Source organism: Panulirus ornatus, chromosome 50 (genome assembly GCF_036320965.1).
Source record: "Panulirus ornatus isolate Po-2019 chromosome 50, ASM3632096v1, whole genome shotgun sequence".
In the NCBI taxonomy this organism is placed as follows: domain Eukaryota; kingdom Metazoa; phylum Arthropoda; class Malacostraca; order Decapoda; family Palinuridae; genus Panulirus; species Panulirus ornatus.
In genome coordinates this window covers 2,648,523-2,668,461 of record NC_092273.1, presented here as the reverse complement: position 1 = coordinate 2,668,461, position 19,939 = coordinate 2,648,523, and the positions used below count along the sequence as shown (strand labels likewise).

At 38.0% G+C, this 19,939-nt stretch overlaps 1 protein-coding gene across 1 annotated transcript; it reads right to left on the bottom strand.

The window, feature by feature from the left end:
* Positions 1 to 1,668: 1,668 nt before the first annotated feature.
* LOC139764487 (27 kDa glycoprotein-like) lies at positions 1,669 to 19,350 on the bottom strand. The gene is made up of 6 exons (XM_071691075.1): positions 19,149 to 19,350; positions 17,027 to 17,172; positions 13,228 to 13,349; positions 11,341 to 11,495; positions 8,677 to 8,830; positions 1,669 to 5,387 (listed from the first exon to the last, which is right to left on the bottom strand). The coding sequence occupies exons 1-6, from the start codon at positions 19,198 to 19,200 to the stop codon at positions 5,165 to 5,167; spliced, it is 852 nt and encodes a 283-aa protein (XP_071547176.1). The 5' UTR covers positions 19,201 to 19,350; the 3' UTR covers positions 1,669 to 5,164.
* Between the last annotated feature and the right edge of the window lie 589 nt (positions 19,351 to 19,939).

Here is a 19,939-nt window from a genome sequence, read left to right as displayed (position 1 = left end):
AAAAGGTAAGCATTTTCAGGCTCACCTTTAGAATGGACAATTCCACCCAAACAAAAGGAAAACTGAGTTATGGCTAGGGTTCATCCCCTACATGTCTGAGCAAAAATTGTGGCCGGTTGTATGAATATGAACTGGGCAGGAAGTGGGTAAAGCTTTTCTACTGTCTTTTTGCCCAGTGTTTCACCAGCACATCTTTGTAGCCCTGGAAAACATAATTGAGGTTATGGGAGAACCTAGTGCTTCTTTCAAGATTTGGGTTACTCCTGTGCCACCTGATGGGACTTGTAACATATTCTCTCCAGAACTTGCATAATATGTTCAAACATCTCTATTTTGGTTTCTAAGGTTCTATAAAACAGCTTCTGCCTTTTCTTTGAAAAAACATATGTTTCATTAGCATGTCTCTAAACAATAGTATGTTTCTCACAAATAATCCTATGAACACATGCTTAATGAGTGACTATGTACAACAGCTACCCATATTGAGTGTAAAAAGACTGATACTAGGACAGTGCAAGTGAGAAAAGGGTGAAAGCCAGGTGCTATCAACAATACAATCAGAATTCAAATAAACCCCAAATCTCATCAGAGACAGCAAGACCTGAGAAAATGTATTTTTCATACTTGATCACTGTTTCCCATGTTAGTGCAGTAGCACTGCACCAGGAACTGACGAAGAAAGGGCACATCCACTCACATGCATTCTCTAGCTGTCATATGCAATGAACGAACACCATAGATACCTATCCACAACCATGCCCCACAGATCTTTCCATGGTTTACTCTGGATACTTTACATGCTCAGGTTCAGTCCACTAACAGCATGTCGACCCCAGTATTCCACAGTGTTCCAATTCATTCTATCCCATGCATGCCTTTCACCCTCCTGCATGTTCAGGCCTTGATTAATCAAAATCTTTTCCATTTCATCCTTCCATCTCCAATTTGGTCTTCCCATTCTTTTTGTTCCCTCCAATTGACACACATATATCCTCTTTATCAACATTTCCTCACTCATTCTCTCCTTATGTCCAAACCATTTCAGCACATCCTCCTCGGCTTTCTCAACCACACCCCATTTATTACCACACTTCTCTCACCCTTTCATTACTTGCTCGATCAAACCCCCTCACATCACATACTGTCCTTAAACATTTCATTTCTGAAACATCCACTTTCCTCTGCATAGCCTTATCTACAGCCCTTACCTCCTATCCATATAATATTGTTGGGACTACTATACCTTCAAACATACCCATTTTTGCCTTCCCAGATAATGTTCTCTCTTTCCACACATTCTTCAGTGCTCCCAAAACCTTTGTCCCCTCACCCAACCCAATATTTTTTGTCTTTACTAAATATCATGACTAAACACACATTTCCCAAACCTTAATTTCAGTTGAAGTCTCCTATTTGAAGGCAAACTCCCAGACAGCACTGGGCTACAAGTTGCTAAAGCTGCTAGTATCTTATGTTTGTCACTTTCAGGGTCATAATGCACCTAAATATCTTATGTTCTTCCCAACTCTATCATTACCTAATTGTATTGTATTTTTTGTTCTTTTTATGAAACTCATTTGGCCCCCTCTCTTAAACAATCCCTATTATCATGCAATGCATGCTGTATAAATCAACCATGTCCTTAGTCATCCTGTTCCATTCATCCACTTTACAACTTTTGTAAAAGGCTGTTGCTTGAGTCTCATGTTTATGTCCTGTGCAGGTGTACCCCTGCATCTCTCTAAGGACTGGTTACAACCCAAATCATCAATCTCTTTTAAAAACTTACAATTATGATCTGGTCACTACTCACTTATCTCTTCCAAGGTGGGTTAATTCAAGCCCTCAAGCCTGCAACTTAAATTGCTTAATTCTGTTATCGTCTCTGTTCCGCTCATATGAACCATTTCTATTAACTCTTTGTGCTTCTTTAGCAGTGATGATCAAACCTGAGAAGCATGATTTAATTTTAGCATTACATAGGATATGGATAGCTTGCTAAATATTTCTTTATCCATATATAGCCAACAGACAGTTTGTGTCCATAGCTTTTTTCCTAATGAGGGACTCTGGCAACAGGTTACAGGTTACACACAGAATCCTGCAACTTATTTCCTGCTAGATGATAATCAAATTAAGGCTGGCTCTGCTCAGTCCTACCCTCATTTCTTTTTACATTTACTCATTACATTTGCTCAGGTTAACTTTCATCAACAATGTTACAGTTCAACTTTGCAGTCTGTTTAGTTCCCCCTGTTAGCTAATGCAATCCTCCCTGCTTTTGACTTCTCTCAAGACCACTGCATCAACTAATAACATATTCCAGTAGGATTCCATACTTTTAGGCATCATTCACTCATATCAGTATGAGTAACAGTCCCGAAACCAAACCCTATGGTACTCTGCAGGTCACCTCGACCCATTTGGAAAATGTTCCTCTAACACATATCCTTTGCTCCCTTCTATTAAGATAATCTATCCATCAAAGAAGTTTCCCCTTTACTCCACTCTGGTGATTCAGCTTCTTGATCAATCTTCCAGGCAGTATAATGTCCAGCCTTCCCTTTTGTCCAGGACTGAGCTCGCTCTCTCACCGAGCTGTAAGAGGTTACTTACACATGACCTCCTTTCCCTTGAACCACTTGCTTTCTGATAATCCTTTCCAGAATCCTACACACCACACTTATCAGTGAGACTACCAGACTGTAGTTCACTGCCTGTTCCCAGTCACCTTTCTTATATATAAGAATGACAATTTCCCTTTTCTGTTCCCTTGGCACTTTTGTCTCTCCAGACACACATCTTGAACAATAAGTCAGGTGGGTTATCAAGTGTCTTACACACAAATTTAGCACATACAATGACATTTCATCAGGACCATGAGCCTTGATTGGGTAAAGTCCTTTTAGTTTTCTATATATCTCAAGAATTTTCAAAACCTCTTCCCCACTCTCCCTGGTGTTGTGGCTATTGTGTCTTTCAATGTGAAAACACAAACTTGTTATCCAGTTCCTCTCATATCCTTACATCATCCTCTACAATTTTTCCCTCTGAATCACATAGCCTGATGGGTTGCTCCTTAACTAACAAATGACTCCTAACAAATCTATGGAAAAGTTTTGGATTTTCATCTGCCTTGTCCTTAGTATTCTTTTCAGTTTCTTAGCTCTTCTTTCCTTATCCTGCTATACTCATTCCATATTTTCTTGTATTTTCCATAAGCTGGCTGACAAGAGTGCCATCTGCATCTCTGCCACTGCTTTTTTTTAGCTTTTTTTTAATAACCAATTCCTTCCTCCTTTTTACCATTCCTTCATATCTGAGGCCTGAGGTATCCAAGTCTCTACTACTTCACTGTAAATTTCACAAAACCTCTTGCCACAAACCCCTGGTTCCTGGCCACTTGATGTTTGTGTAGTTTCCATGATTTAACTTCTGTTCATGTCCTACCTCATCTTTGCTCTTTTAACATCCTTGTTAACCACATAATCAAACTTGAACATTACATAATCATTTCTTCCAATTGGCCGTTCATATACAATGTCATCCATATCTATGCTAGTAAAGATAAGATCTAGCAATGACGTGTATCAGTTCCTCTCATCTCATTTCTATAAACACTATAAAAAATTTTCTAAATGGATACTTATCACCATGAGAATCCAAATTCCTCAGTTTATCTCTTTATTTCCATGCATGTCAAGAAATGCTGCTAGAAGTGAATGCTGACCAAGCATGGATGAAACTTGAAAAAGAAAAAAATTCCACATAGGAAAAGATTAATGGATCCACCTAAAAGAATTAAAATTTAGATAAGCAGCACCAAGAGCTTTTAAATCAAACAATGCAATATCATTAAAAAAATTCACAATATATGAAGTAACACTGAAAATTCCATGAACTAGAAGTCTACAGTAAGAAAAACCGGAATCACACACAAGCCTATAATTATGAGAAACAAAAGCATAGCCTCTGTAAACACTGCACTAAAATTGCCCTCTGCCATTGGCCTGTTAAGGCTGAGACACTAAAAGCTGAGAAATGGCAATGGAGTTCACTGGTTATGGAGACTGTTGCTGTGGGCACCCCTTTGAAGGAGTTCCAGGAGGGAACAGGCATTAAAGATATAGATACATATAAATAGAAAACATAGCAACTTTAGTACTGATGAGAGAAAGGTGGGTTTATAAAAAACCATACAAAAGGCAGCACATTAAAGAAAATTAATAAATGAGTAGTAATGATATGAAGAGCAACTTCTAGGATACATACATATCAAAATACTTCTGATGACAGAAAGTATATGGTAATGCAAAGGTTATCAGTATAGTATTGCTATGGTCTTCAATTTCTCCTAAATAGGAAACACTTCCAGTATCAGTCGACTAGTTTTGTACAAAATGTTGTAAAACAACTAAAAAAGTGGAATAAATACAAGTGGTTTCATAACCTAATAACAGTAAGTAGAGAAAAATATATATATAAATAATAATATTAAGTTACTAAACAATATGAATTCTATAACTATGTATCATTATTTCTATCATTATCAATATATAACTCCACGAACCCCTTCTCCATGGGTTCCTTCAGCTTCAAAGCTGCACTACAATCAGTAACATGGAAAGGATGGACTTCTTTGGAGTGCTATGAGATTATACTCCACCAATACACTAGGTAGTTCCCTAGTTATGGAGATCCCACCCCCTTAAAGGAGTTCCAGGTGGGAATAAGCATCATAGATAAAGATTGACAGAATACAATCTTGCCAAAGGTGGCTTTTCACCCACAATGTAACTACAAGCAGATAAGGTTTGGTATAACCCTCTCTGTACATGTCATTATAATTACAAATTTCATAAAGGTGTTCCACTACATCAGACTTCATGAAGATTTTCTACCAATCAGTAACCCACTATCTAACAGATCATATCAATTCTGGCAAGGATAAGATGAGTCAATCCCTGAAGGTCTCAGATCATCATTGACTGGAGGAAAAGAGATCAGTCTTTCTTTAGTTGCAGAATCTTTGCCAGATACAGAACTTGCCACTCAGGTTAATTGTCTATCTATGTGTTAACATTATTTTTGCAACCTACTTGATTAATCCTTTCACCAACAAAAAGAAACTCAATGAGATTCAAGGTAAGTTCACTCCTCCAGCTTATAAAAGGATATTAGCAGCAGTGAGAGCAGCTGCCACAAGAGTGAGTAAGTGAGGCAACAGGTAACTGTTGTAAGACAGAAGGGTTGGGGCACTGCTTGTCTGCCAACATGGGGTCACCTTCAAAACCTGTTCGATGAGAGAGTTCAAAATGTTGGATGGTGTAGGATCTTCACATTTTTCTGTGTACTCAACAATGCACTGATGGATGACATTCGCCTTTCTGCAAATCCAGGTAAGTTTCTTATCAGTGCTGTAATACATATCAAATATATGACCTAGGAAAACAATTTAACAAGCTATAATGAGATCCACAAGTATCATTAATTTTTTTTCATCCAAGTGAAGTATAAGACAAGTATGGTATAAACTTTGTAACTGTTTCACAAATAAATACATTCTACAATGCAATCTCTGAAAATTTTACACTGTTCTTGAAAACCAAATGTTCACAGAATATAAAAAATGAGGGCAAAAACTCATATGCTCTCCCATTAAAAACTAATAGAAAAGAATAAGAAAGCTGAGAAGAGATACAAGAAAAATTCTTTAGACTTGTGAGGCTGAAACTGTGCTCTAAACCACAGTGTAAGCAAACTCCTATTGCAAGAGGTTTTACAGCATGTGAAAAGTCACCTTCAATGTGGCTGTATATTTCATTGGTAGTACAGTCTTGTCACAGAACTGCTCACTCCAAAAAAGTCTAAATTTCCCAGCCACTGGCCACAGGAACCTTTAAAAAGTTCCTGGTTAACAACAGGATTTTCACAGAAACTAGTTCAGGATATTTGAAAATTAATAAATAAAAAAGATCTCTTTCTATAAACAGTTAAATGAGAGACAAAAGCCTCTGTTCTTCCACTGTAAAACTGCATCTGACATTACAAACCCCATAAAATCTAAGTAATTTTCCATAACAGTGCTGACATACCCTACAGAAGGCCATTAAGCACTCACAAATCATGAACCCAAGTGACCAGGATCCACCATTCCAGCCATGCACTGGCTTAGCTTATTATAAGCTGATGCCATCCCCAGGTAACAACACACAGCTGGATGAAACCACAAACACACAACTGGGGTGTGTGGAATGGCACCTGCATGTCTAAGTATACTGTTCATGTACAGACAAAAGCTACATATTTTGAATGAGGACTTTCTGAGCTTCACAATAGGAAGCCAAGAAAACTGCCTTTAATTACACATATAGCAATCTTCATGGGGTATTGCAATCACTTGCTCAAGCAAGAAGTCCTCAAAATTACACATTTAATGTAATTCTTTCTTTTATACTATTCGCCATTTCCCGCATTAGCGAGGTAGCGTCAAGAACAGAGGACTGGGCCTTTGAGAGAATATCCTCACGTGGCCCCTTCTCTGTTCCTTCTTTTGGAAAATTAAAAAATGAGAGGGGAGGATTTCCAGCCCCCCGCTCCCTTCCCTTTTAGTCGCCTTCTACGACACGCAAGGAATACGTGGGAAGTATTCTTTCTCCCCTATCCCCAGCAATTTAATGTAATATGAGCTTTAATTCTGTCCTCTATTTAGTAATGAAAAAGTAAACACACACTTGAAGCAAACAAGTCACATTCAATTGCAGAACAGGGGTCAAATTTTTGTCTGTACATTCAAAGACCTAAACTCCATAATCTATCCATTTATCTATATCTCTGATGCCTGTTCCATTTGGAACTCCCTCAAAGGGGTGGCAACAACAGGATATTTCTTGTTAGGTATTTACTGAACTGCATATTGTTCTTTAATGATAATAAATAGATTATCAGCTTAGCTTATTTCATACTAACACATACATGCATACTCTCTCATCAGCAACACAATACATCTATTCTTTCTATCTATACTTCTGATGCCTGTTCCCACCTGGAACTCCCTCAAGGGGGTGACCACAGCAATAAGAGACTCCATAATCAAAGAACCCATTGCTGCTTCTTAGCCTTAAGTGTCTCACCCTTAATAGGCCACAGACAGAAGGTAACTCTATTGCAGTGTTAGCAGATGCTCCTACCTAATGTTCCTAATGATTACTTCTACCTAATGTCCCTGCCCAATGTTTCTACCAACTACCTCTGCCTAATGCTCCAACCTAAATGTTCCCACCTACTAATTCAATCTACTGCTCTTACATTTTGCAAAAAGACAGGACTAGCGCTTAGTGCTGGGAGGCATGTGCTATAGATAAGAATGTATGTAAGAGGGTACATGTGTTGGAAATATGTTTGAGGGAAATATGTGGTGTGAAAAGGGTTAACCAAGTGAGTAATGATAAACTAAGAGAGAGGTGTGGTAAAAAGATTATGGATAAGAAAGCTGAAGAGGGTGTGCTGAAATGGTATGGACATAGAAAGACACTGACTGAGGAGAGGATAACAAAAGGAATATGGGTCATAAATGAAGATGGAAGGATGGAGTGAAAAAGATACTAATGTTTAGGGTCTGAACATGCATAAGGGTGACAGGCATGCAGGGGATAGAGTAAACTGGAGCAATTTTTTATATATGAGGCAACATATTGGCACTGGGCTGAACCAGGGCATATGAAGCAGCTGAGGGAAACCACAGAAAGGTCTGTGGGACCTGGTTTTGGATAGGAGGCTGTGGCTTCAGTGCATTACACATGACAGCTAGAGAATGGATGTGAACAAATGAGGCCTTTTCTACACCTGTTCTTGCCACTTTTCACTAACTTAGAAAACAGTGAACAAATATGAAAAATAAAATACCCAGAAGATATGAACTTGGAGTCCACTTTCTACTGCCTATATTTCATAAGAGGTAACAAACTCTTTAATGCACTCAGAGGGAAAAAGTAGGAGGAAAATGAGGAAATTCAAGGAAGAATTATACAAGAACAGTAAGACCTCTGTTATCAAACACTCAAGCCAACAAAATATTCAAAACAACTTTTATTTCAGTTTCAGTTGGTGACCCTCAATTATCACAAAAAACAAATAAAAATAAAAACATTTCAAATCGTGTGTGCACCACGCTAGAGCGATTAAAGTACTCACCACCTGATGTCTTGTGGTGATGGTGAGTGTTTATTGTCACCCATGTGCTTTCTGGTACAGTGTTGTGTGCTGGTCTTGCGCATTTGTGTATTTAGTGCACCTTGGATTACTACTATGGACAATGGCCCCTATCAAGCAACATCAGCAATTGCCTGACAGCTCCTTGAAGCTGCTTATGTATTGCACAAAGAGGAAGAGGAACATTTCAAGCCTCGAAAAGAGAAGGGCATTGTGCAAGAAGTTGGTTAATGGCAAGTTCAAGGCAGCATTTATGAAGGACTTCAACATCATTTGCTTACATATATTAATATTTCCTCTAAGTAAAATATTTCCAAATATGTAAAACATTTTATGATATAATTTCTAACTTATATGATATAAAAAAAAATCATTACTAGAAACAGCTGAGTCTCCTAAGCATTTCGGATAACAAAGGTTTAACTGTATAAACATCAGGAGATAGAGAATTAGGAAAATACTTACTTGCAGTTGTCTTCATTTATGGTAAATACAGCTAGGCTCAAATCTTGGAAACCTTGCTTAGCATCTTTTATTTCTGAAATTTTCTCTGTCACACAAGCACTGATATTGTCTTTCTGGCTAGTGACACATTCTTCTCCATTCTCAGCCATGAACACTGGAAATGTATAATATAACTTCAAATTCTATTCAGTATTCTATTCCTCAGTATATGAAAAACTATACAGGCATATGATCAACAACAATGGTATAGGGATATAAAACCATACTGTACATACTGAAAATTGTGAAGCACTGCCTTAAACCTGCAGTAGCCCAATAAATGGAGTCATGAGGCTGCTTAATCAATTTAATATTATTATAATAATAATAATAATAATAATAATAATAATAATAATAATAATGTGAATAATGTGAATAAGAGCAAGGTTATTAGGTACAGTAGGGTTGAGGGTCAAGTCAATTGGGAGGTAAGTTTGAATGGAGAAAAACTGGAGAAAGTAAAGTGTTTTAGATATCTGGGAGTGGATCTGGCAGCAGATGGAACCATGGAAGCGGAAGTGAATCATAGGGTGGGGGAGGGGGCGAAAATCCTGGGAGCCTTGAAGAATGTGTGGAAGTCGAGAACATTATCTCGGAAAGCAAAAATGGGTATGTTTGAAGGAATAGTGGTTCCAACAATGTTGTATGGTTGCGAGGCGTAGGCTATGGATAGAGTTGTGAGCAGGAGGGTGGATGTGCTGGAAATGAGATGTTTGAGGACAATGTGTGGTGTGAGGTGGTTTGATCGAGTAAGTAATGTAAGGGTAAGAGTAAGAGAGATGTGTGGAAATAAAAAGAGCGTGGTTGAGAGAGCAGAAGAGGGTGTTTTGAAATGGTTTGGGCACATGGAGAGAATGAGTGAGGAAAGATTGACCAAGAGGATATATGTGTCGGAGGTGGAGGGAACGAGGAGAAGTGGGAGACCAAATTGGAGGTGGAAAGATGGAGTGAAAAAGATTTTGTGTGATCGGGGCCTGAACATGCAGGAGGGTGAAAGGAGGGCAAGGAATAGAGTGAATTGGATCGATGTGGTATACCGGGGTTCACGTGCTGTCAGTGGATTGAATCAGGGCATGTGAAGCGTCTGAGGTAAACCATGGAAAGTTGTGTGGAGCCTGGATGTGGAAAGGGAGCTGTGGTTTCGGGCATTATTGCATGACAGCTAGAGACTGAGTGTGAACGAATGGGGCCTTTGTTGTCTTTTCCTAGTGCTACCTCGCACACATGAGGGGGGAGGCGGATGGTATTCCATGTGTGGTGAGGTGGCGATGGGAATGAATAAAGGCAGACAGTGTGTATTGTGTGCATGGGTATGTATGTATGTGTCTGTGTGTGTATATATATGTGTACATTGAGATGTATAGGTATGTATATTTGCGTGTGCGGATGTGTATGTATATACATTGTGTATGGGGGTGGGTTGGGCCATTTCTTTTGTCTGTTTCCTTGTGCTACCTTGCAAACGAGGGAGACAGCGACAAAGCAAAAGAAATGAATAAAAAAATAATAATAATGATAGTTTTTTCATACATATTCACCATTTCCCACATTTGTGAGGTAGCATTAAGAACAGAGAACTGAGCTTCAGAGAGGACATCCTCATTTCGCCCCATTCTTTGTACCCTCTTTTGAAAAAGTAAAAACTGGAAGGAAGGATTTCCAGTAATAATAATAATAATAATAATAATAATAATAATAATAAAGGCATGTTATCCCCAGGGATAGGGGAGAAAGAATACTTCTCACATATTCTCTGCATGTCGTAAAAGGCATCTAAAAGGGGGAGGGAGCGGGTGGCTGGAAATCCTCCCCTCTCATTTTTTTTTTTAATTTTCCAAAGGAAGGAACAGAGAACAGGGCCAGGTGAGGATATTCCCTCAAAGGCCAAGTCCTCTGTTCTGAACACTACCTCGCTAATGCGGGAAATGGTGAACAGTATAAAAGAAAGAAAGAATAAAGGCAAGCATGAGATAGTGAATTAGAATGATGTGGGATAATGGGGTTGACATGCTGTCAATGTACTAAACCAGAGCATATGAAGCATCTGGGATGAACCATAGCAAGGTCTGTGGGCGAGCTAGTATGAATACGTACACGTGTATATGTGCTTGTAATCCACAGGAAAATGAAACATGATAAGTCCCCTAAGTGTACATCAGGAAGATACAAGAAAGAGATTTATAAAGTCAGTCAAGATACAAGGAAGAGATGTAGCTAGGCTGCCATTGGTAAACAAGCATTACCCAAAAGTTTGTGTTCGGGTTGGTGCATTTCAGTCTGGCAACATGCATGTCATAATTTTTTTATTATGTGGACAAGAAAGGGAACATTTACAAATTTTGTCTACAATAAAGCTATCCAATTTGCATAGACCTTCACTAACATTAATGTTACAATAAATGGGAACATCAGTGTTTATGTATATACATGTGTATGTGGGTGGGTTGGGCCATTCTTTCGTATGTTTCCTTGCGCTACCTCGTTAAATCGGGACACAGCTACAAAGTATAATAAATAAATAAATGATGTGTATATGAGTGGATGGACCATTCTTTGTCTGCTCCCTGGCGCTATCTTCCTGATGCAGGAAATGGCAATCAAGTATAATAAGTAATAAATACTTACAAGCAATTCTGTCACCATCATCATGGCACACAAAATCAATGCCAGCATCTATGGCCTTCCTGGTGATGTTCAAGTCCTGTTTTTCTTGATCATTCATACACCTTTGAAGTTTTGTGTATACATCTTCAAGGCAGGTCGTGAGACGCTTACGACGGCTGAAATTTTGAAGACGAGTAAAAGTCTGATATGAAAATATCCATTAAAAAGTATACAATACATTACACTATACTCACTATAGCAATGTGCCATCTCTGACTACTGATGTAAGTGTCTGGCTCTATAGGAATCTACTCCATGCATCTTTGCAGTCGCACTTTATTCACATATGCTGAAAACTGTCACAACTATGTGCACATCCACATTCCTTACTCAATTCATCCTTGAACTCTCTATCTCCCTCCCTTGCTTCACCTCATACTTCATCATTCCCTTAGCATGAATCGTTTTCATGTGACAAAAGTATCTTAAAGGTTCACCCTTAATGTTTCTAACCAGTCATTTCTTTGTTCCATACCTGCTCCTTTTACCTATATTTCTTTCTGTACTCTTATATCTCCATACTCTATCTACCCATATCAATTATCTTGAACTCTATTCTCATTTTCACATGGGTACATCATGTACACACAATTTCTGTTCATTCTAAAGCATTAAGTGTATAAAAGTAAACCACTATGAGGAAGGTTTGGTGATAGGGCTGACATGATTCTTCCTGTTTGATAAATCAATTCATCATCTATAGTGACACCAAGAAGTATGAAGTCTCTGACTCTCAAGGACATCAGGGCCTCAAGTAATGTCAGGGGTAAGGATGTCTGAATCCAAGATGATGTGCATCACAGTCATGGTAAGACTGATGGTGATATCATTGGCTTTAGTCCATTCCTGAAGGGTGTTGTTGATATCCTGAAGGGCAATGAAATCAGGAGAGTCGTTTTTGAAAGTACTAGCAAAGATGGAGTCATCTATGTACTTTCAGTGGTGGTTCCTGTCCCTCAGGGAATCTCTGATAAGGATGAAGAAACAGCAAGTTTTGGGTAGTATAATCGAGATGGCCACCCTAGAGTGGATGGCCTGGTGGCATCAAGTCAGGAAGTCTTCCAGCCACGAGATAGGACACCTCTGCAGTCCCAGGTCAACTGCATTTCTTTATAATGTTATCAATGACCAAGTCGAAAACCTAAGTGAAGTCCAGCAAGGTCCAGTGCTTCTCCAAATTACGACAAATGAAGTCTAAAGGGCTGACAAGGAAATGAGTCATGAAGAAAGACTTCATGTTTCCAAATTGTTATGTCTACTGAATCAGCAATGTCAATATAGGCCCTGCTGAACAGAAAACTTTCCCAAATTAAACTGGGGATTGCACTGATGCCAACAGGATGTGAGCTATTAGTGGATTTGGATAGTGGAGTGATATATGGTGTCTCCCAAGCTGTGGGGCATTTAAACTGTTTGAGTGAAGCATTGATTACGGCAGTTTGTGGTACAGCTAATTCAAGGGAAAATTCCTGGTAAAGTTTCACAAGAAGATCTATGGGTCTGGATAAGCATTTGGTTTTAAAGTTGCAAGCAGGAGAATGATGGAATCAAAGAGAGGAGGTTGCTGACTTGCAGAAGACAAACTCATTTGCAAGCTTTGCCCCACCAGTTGCATAAGCAGTTAGCAAAGGATGTGAGGCTTTAACCACAACAGAAAGCAGGGGGTTAAAGGGCTCTAACCCCTGGAGATCTTAGAGAGTCATTTATGTTTGTGAGACAGTCCAACCTGGGAGAAAGATATCAAATAATTACAATAAAAATGAATACCCTGAATGCACTCCACCTTTTACAGTAATTCCAACCACGAGCTATTCTCACACAAACACTACTTCCATCATAAAAACTTACCCACAGTACTTCTTGAAGACCAAATCCAACTCTCCCCTAGGTATGCTGCGGTTTATTTCATGCTGAAGCTTATTCCACTTAACAAGGCGCTGGACACAAATGGTGAAATTTGTGATTGATTCCTGAAATGGTATGAGAAAGAAAGCAGATTAGAATTCAGTAAACATAAGTTGAATGTCAAGGGAAAGTAATGCTGAAGTTCAGGTTCCCAAGTATATACCACGAAAGAACACCTTTTTCTGTCACAACTCTTAATATATCAGTAACATAATAATGTACGACAGCTTAACATTCAGGTTAACCTTTAGTATTCAAGCCTATGAAATCCAAAAGACTATCTCCCTTTCCTTATCATGTACATCATTTCCCAATTTAAGATGAGCAACAAACAGTTTTCAAAGCCTTCTGAATGATTATGTATATCTACTATCCAACATGATGTGAAAGACTACCCTTGTATGACTGCCTGTACTCCTCCATGTTCATACCTGTTCAGTTACATAGTTAAACTGAGTCATTCAATCTCAGCCTTCCTTTCCCTCTTCAGCCGCGTGAGTGATGTGCTTACAAGTCATCCTCCAGAATCTTTTTTCTATCTCAGAATTCTAATCTTAACTTCAACAACCTTTTCTTCCTCAACTCATTTGAACACCTGTTTCCATTTTTCTTACCCCAAACCCCCAAAAATGCAACAATCTCATATTTTGCAATCTCTCCATCTGGGCAAGATGAGGTCTACCTTCTCAACAATTCTGCCATGCCTGCAATAGCACATCTTTACAATACAACATTATCAAAAATACTGACCCCATATCATTAACCTTTCAGCTACCAAGACATCCATTCTTCTGTCTCCACTATCAATACTCACTTCAAACTTTAGAATTCTGATACTTTCCAATTTCTGTACAGATCACACACTACGAGTCCATATTATCAAACACAACCATCTTGGCTCTGTTAGTATCTACTTTCACCTTAGCACTCTCAAACCCTTCTGAATTGTCTTACACTATCCTACAGTTTCTCTTCAATCTTATATAGAGAAAATTCATGGAAATACATCAACACATGCCACACTCCCTCCTCTCCTCTGTTCATGAAGATACCAAAAAGCCATGGAGCCATGATACAACCTTCCTTCTCCAGTTACTGTAATAAAGATATCATTCTAACATTATCTTCATCTGACATGCCAACAGCCTCTGCTAAGTAACAGCCTCTACCTACCAGTTTTGGATCATTTTTCAACTATTTCCACAGCAGATCCCAAATAATCTATGATGGGCTTCCAAAGGATATATGTTCCCTTTTCATTCTATTCAACATTGTCTCATTTAAAACCCAAATCGTAAAGCCATGCCAAATATAAATCAACTAAGATCAACTCTCACTTCCATTTCTTTTAATCCAAAAAAAATGGTGTCACAATTAATTCTCTTCCTCCACCTAAACCAACACCACACAAGTTCAGACAGTTAGTCCTAAAGTGTTAGCTTTTATACAATGGTAAAATACCATCTAGTAATTTGTCTTCCACCATCTTATCTTCATTCACATTAGAAATTCAAGAAATTCTTGGGTGGCTCAAGAAAAAGAATCTCCATGGGATATTCTTTTGATGATTGGGGCTATCTTAAAAAAAAAAAAAAAATCATCTACTAAATTGGAGAACAAAATTGCTATCTTTAGCAACCAATTACATCTTCAGCGACATTACCAACCATGTTCTAATCCTCATCTGTGCTGGATCCATTTTTTTCTGGACTGCCAGACCCATGAGGAAGTTTTGAACTATTAAAAGCATACTAGTGGAGTCGCTAGCATAACCATATGTTGACAAGAGCCTGGTATATTCATACAAATAATGAATGACCTTAGTCATGATTCACTAGCCATGATGATCACATTGCATGCTCTTTTGTTGAAGTTTACAACTTATCTATAGCTCATGACATAAAAACTGGTTTCAAGTTGTAAACTGCTAGTTCACATATAATGTGCTGAGAGTATCCATTAGAAAAGGCACTAAAAAAGCACATTTAATGTTCAGAGTAAATGTGCAAATATTTCTGATACCCTTTTCCATCACCACACAAGCTCCATCCATGTACTGAGTAACTTCATTCTGTCTTACCATTGTCATAATTTTTTATGTACATTCTATATCACTGGTTATGTAAAAGCATAAAAAAGGCCACCATAAGCCTTAAAGCTATTCATATGAAGAGTACAAGTAATAATCAGGGCTCTGCAAGTGTTTGAAGACCCCGATTCTGCAGTTAAACTATACTGTCTAGACTGGTTAAGCTATACAGTATAGACTAGTTATCACTAAATTATAAGTGAAACTGCTCCGTAGAATAATTACATCATACAGTGTAAAGCGAGTAAACTCAAAGGTAGCACAGTGCTAAAGGGTCGTCCAAGTCATAGTACAATGCTCAAGGATCGCACCGTAATGGTCAAGGGATGACCACATCTTGGAGTACTGCATTCATTATTTTTCTTAAAATATTCATTTCTTATGACTTATGCTTTTTCTTCACTTCATTTTTTCTGAAGTGGCCAATATGGCATACCCCATTCAAAAGCCATCTCTGGTAAAAAGAAAAAGTAGGAGAAAACAATGAAGATAATAATCAGGCCTCCGCAGGTGTTTATATACTTGACTTAAAAGGTAGAATGGTTATTGGGTGACAGAAAAATAAAAGGGGGAACAGACTTCAAAGAGGAGGTATAGTTAGTCTATCATTAAATGGCCAGTCTCCACAAAGAAACAATGGAAAGCACCAGCCAGTTGCATGCCTTGTGTCCATGCCTTGGTGGCTTGGATAAATGAAGATAGCTCACAAGAGAATTAACCAAAATAATAATTGTATAACAGAGAAAGACCACCAAAACTGTGGAGTAAAAACAGGGATGTCGGCAGAAAAGTGAATCGGTCACAAATCCTGCAATGTTATAATACTGTACCACCTTATTTGTCCCATGTTTTTCTATGGTAAGTCTTTCCACTTTTATATTCCACATACCATCAATTCATTCTTAATTTTCTCTTCCTTCAAATATACAACTCATCTGCTGCATTCATAATATCCATAAAGTTTTCCCCTATCATATTCATTTAAACAAATGATATTCAGAAAGTCAGCATGCTATGCTGACAATTGCTCTCCCAAACAAGTAATTTCTTCCATTATTTAAATGACTTCTGAGGCATTTCCTAAGTTCTACAAACCATTTGGCACAAATCTATATGACCCCTTATACACTCCAAGTCCTACATACCATATAATAGTATGATCTTCCAGCAATGAAAACTCTCATTATTCTAATATTCATTAACTTTTTTCAACCATTTGCCCAATACCAAGTAACAAATAAATGCCTTATGATACATCATGTGCTAAGCGCTAATTACTTCAGGGGAAAACATGGTACTTGTGATAAACAAAAGCAAAAGTCTCTAGAGGAGAAGTGTTGATAACATATCAACACTTCTCCTCTAACACCTTACCAATCCAAACTATTAACTTCCCTTCTGAACCACTGCATTCACTTTATTACAAATCACTCCAGTCTGCCTTAGTGAGCAATACAAATTAGCTATACCTCCATGACCCTTTGGTTGTGCATACCCAATATCAGTGACAGCCTAACCCTATCTGATCCTATCATCATTCTAAGTTACATTATCATACAATCTTCAACAAAATGCTTCCACTGACATTTCACGTCACAGCCTCCCTTTTCCATTTCCATCCTCCTCTCATTTCTAGAAAAAAAATTCACATACCTTAATGTCATTCAAAGCATCCTCTCCAACATCTGTGCGACACCGTTCCTCCCAGTCAGCTAACACTGCTGGATTATTACCACTGTTGATGTTGTTCTGAATCAAGAGAGAGGGATCATCATAGTCCAGATCTTGTCCTACAATTCCTGGAAGAGATAAGAAGTACATATTAATGTTTACGAATCTATCTCTTCAAAGTGGGTTACTGTAGGAAAGTCTGTATGTGAGTTAGCTGAAAATGCAAACCACTGCATAACCAGGCTTCAATGGAAGAGTGACATTTGAAAGCAACAAAATCTCTAAATAAGATGCATGTGCAAGGTCTACTGGTGATGTCCCCTTTGTAATTTATCTTTGATCATTCCCTCTCAGGGATTTAGGCTAGTCTTTTAACCTTAGCTCTTATTATCTCCAAAGCATCTTATAAGGAATAGTATAAGTATTCATTTTCTAAATCGATACATCTAATTCCTTATGCTTTTTTTGCTTTTCTCTGTTGCGATGTGGTCTGAATGGAGAAAAACTGGAGGAAGTAAAGTGTTTTAGATACCTGGGAGTGGACATGGTAGTGAATGGAACCATGGAAGCAGAAGTGTCATAAGGTGGGTGCTTTATTGCTGTGATATGATACACATAGTGCTTTCGTGAGTTTCTCATCAATACACAGTACTACGAAATTATATAATGGACTACAAGTAAAATCTTATAATTTTCAACTCATTCACACATGTTGTAATCACTCTGTACATCATACTGCAAAGCAAATAAAGCCTAAAGAATCTGAATAAGCACCAGGTAGGTATTTGCCTTTGTCTGAAGGATGGTCATTCATGAATGTCATTATGCAGTCAAATTTCGAGAAAAGTAGTATCAACCATTTTCTTTTACTTTATACAATTGGTAAGGAGAGCTTTTCCCAACAAAATCCCTCTAACTCAAAGCCCTGCCCATTTTGTGGGGACTTAAAATTGTGAGAGTTGAAATGCCACAGGTAGAACCCAAATCAAATGTCAGTGCTTCCTAATATGAGAACCTCAGACATCCCTTATGGACATCATTCAAGTATTCATAGAGATTATCCTACTATGGTGACATAGTTTCATTTATTAAATCACTAAAGAAATCTGACAGATTTTGTTTTCATAAGTTAAATAATATTTCCATACTCCTACCACATAAACTGAAAAACACCTATAATAACACCAATTTTAGATGAAGTTTAAGAATGGAACATGTGACAGTAGTGCTGCAAAGTATAATAAGCGGGTTTAGGGTGTATTTAGTGAAAAAAGGTTGAGAACAAAATGTTTATATCAACTCTTCTAATAAAATATATCCGTTGGCAACGCTTTTATCAAAATCTATCACCAAGAACATGTAAGTTCATATATAACTTTATGAATCGTACAAAGCAACCATTATTGTATTCTGTTAACACAAACCTGGCATTGCAGACTGAATTCACTTAACCAGAAATAATAGCAATGCAAAGCTAAACAAGACATTCACCCAAAATTTCAGCCTAGTATCAAGGTTGCTGGGGAGAATATATTACTGTTGGGGAGAATATATTCCGAGACTGGGAGAAAATCCGACACTCTCAAATCCAAAATATTTCAGTCTAGTTTGGGATGTATTGCATATTTTGACAAGCTAAGCGATATCAATCGAGCCATTAAGATGAAAATATCCATAACCAGGAACTGTGTCTTGTTTTCCCGTACAAGATACAATCCAGGACCACACAGGCGAGTGTCTGAGTTTACTTGGTCATCCAGCACTGACCACACACGTTTGAAGCTCAATGGAAATTGCAAAGGTTACTCAGCTGATAGAGAAAGACTGGGACCTGAGAGGAAGGATAAAATGATATCTACTTAACCAAGGAAGTATAACTTTCATTCTCCCACTGTTACCTAAATCACGTGGATATGTTTAATTCCTTGAGAAGGAGCGTCTGACGCTAGTGTATTATATATATATATATATATATATATATATATATATATATATATATATATATATATATATATATATATGGTTTGGCGTTTGTTCTGCCACCTCCTAGGTGCAGACTGTCATATCCCAAGGTAATAAGAACATGTTCAAGAGGTTAACTTACCAGTAAGGGTCAGCACCACCACCACACACATCAAATGTTGCCAGCCCATCATCCTGTCCCTTATGTCTGTCTGTATGTCAGTGATTCGTGAGTGTTGGGCCTCCTACCACCTCGGACTGTCGTGAAAGATATGAAATCCCATCGGTGGAAGAACGACCTCGGCCGAGGTGGGAATCAGCTGTTCATTGGTGCAGCTGCACTCAAGCTTACCAACCCACCAGCCCAACCCATATTCAGGCTTGCCAACTCTCCCGCCAAAGTCATAGTTGTCAACCCTTTCCCATAAGGCAGGTCTACTTTTTACATATTAACCAATGTACCAAAAAAATTCACATATCTATCCATATTAAGAAAAGCGTTTCGCTCTTCGCCCAAATACATTTGCACTACTAAAAAAGTTTCTTGATCAGACAGAAGTGCATATTTAACATTGTAACTATTGCAGTTTGCTGAGAGATATTCTTCGTTTTATCAAAAACACAAAGTTGGGTAGCTAATGTGGATATTCTACCATAGATGTTTACGGACATAGAAAATAACGAAATGTAAGTCCACGATTTGAGGGTCATATATACGGCTGGATTCCCGAACAGACTAACATCAATTATGATTGAATTTGATAGTGAGCATATATGCATGTTACAATTGATCTAATTTGTGTTGTTTCAGATCAAATGCATATACACAAAAATCTATTTCAATTTACTCACCAATGAAATTGCTTTTGAGGTAGACCTGACACAAACACTGTTTTTGAGAATTATCAAAACTATTAGAAACCTTTTCACATG

Bases quoted from the DNA above. Each gene is read 5' to 3' on its own strand.
- LOC139764487 (XM_071691075.1), bottom strand. From the start codon at position 19,200: ATGATGGGCTGGCAACATTTGATGTGTGTGGTGGTGGTGCTGACCCTT. The intron at 13,350-17,026 runs GTATGTGAATTT...ATACCATTTCAG, and splicing joins ATGCTTTGAATGACATTAAG to GAATCAATCACAAATTTCAC. The intron at 5,388-8,676 runs GTAAGTATTTTC...CTGGATTTGCAG, and splicing joins ATAAATGAAGACAACTGCAA to AAAGGCGAATGTCATCCATC.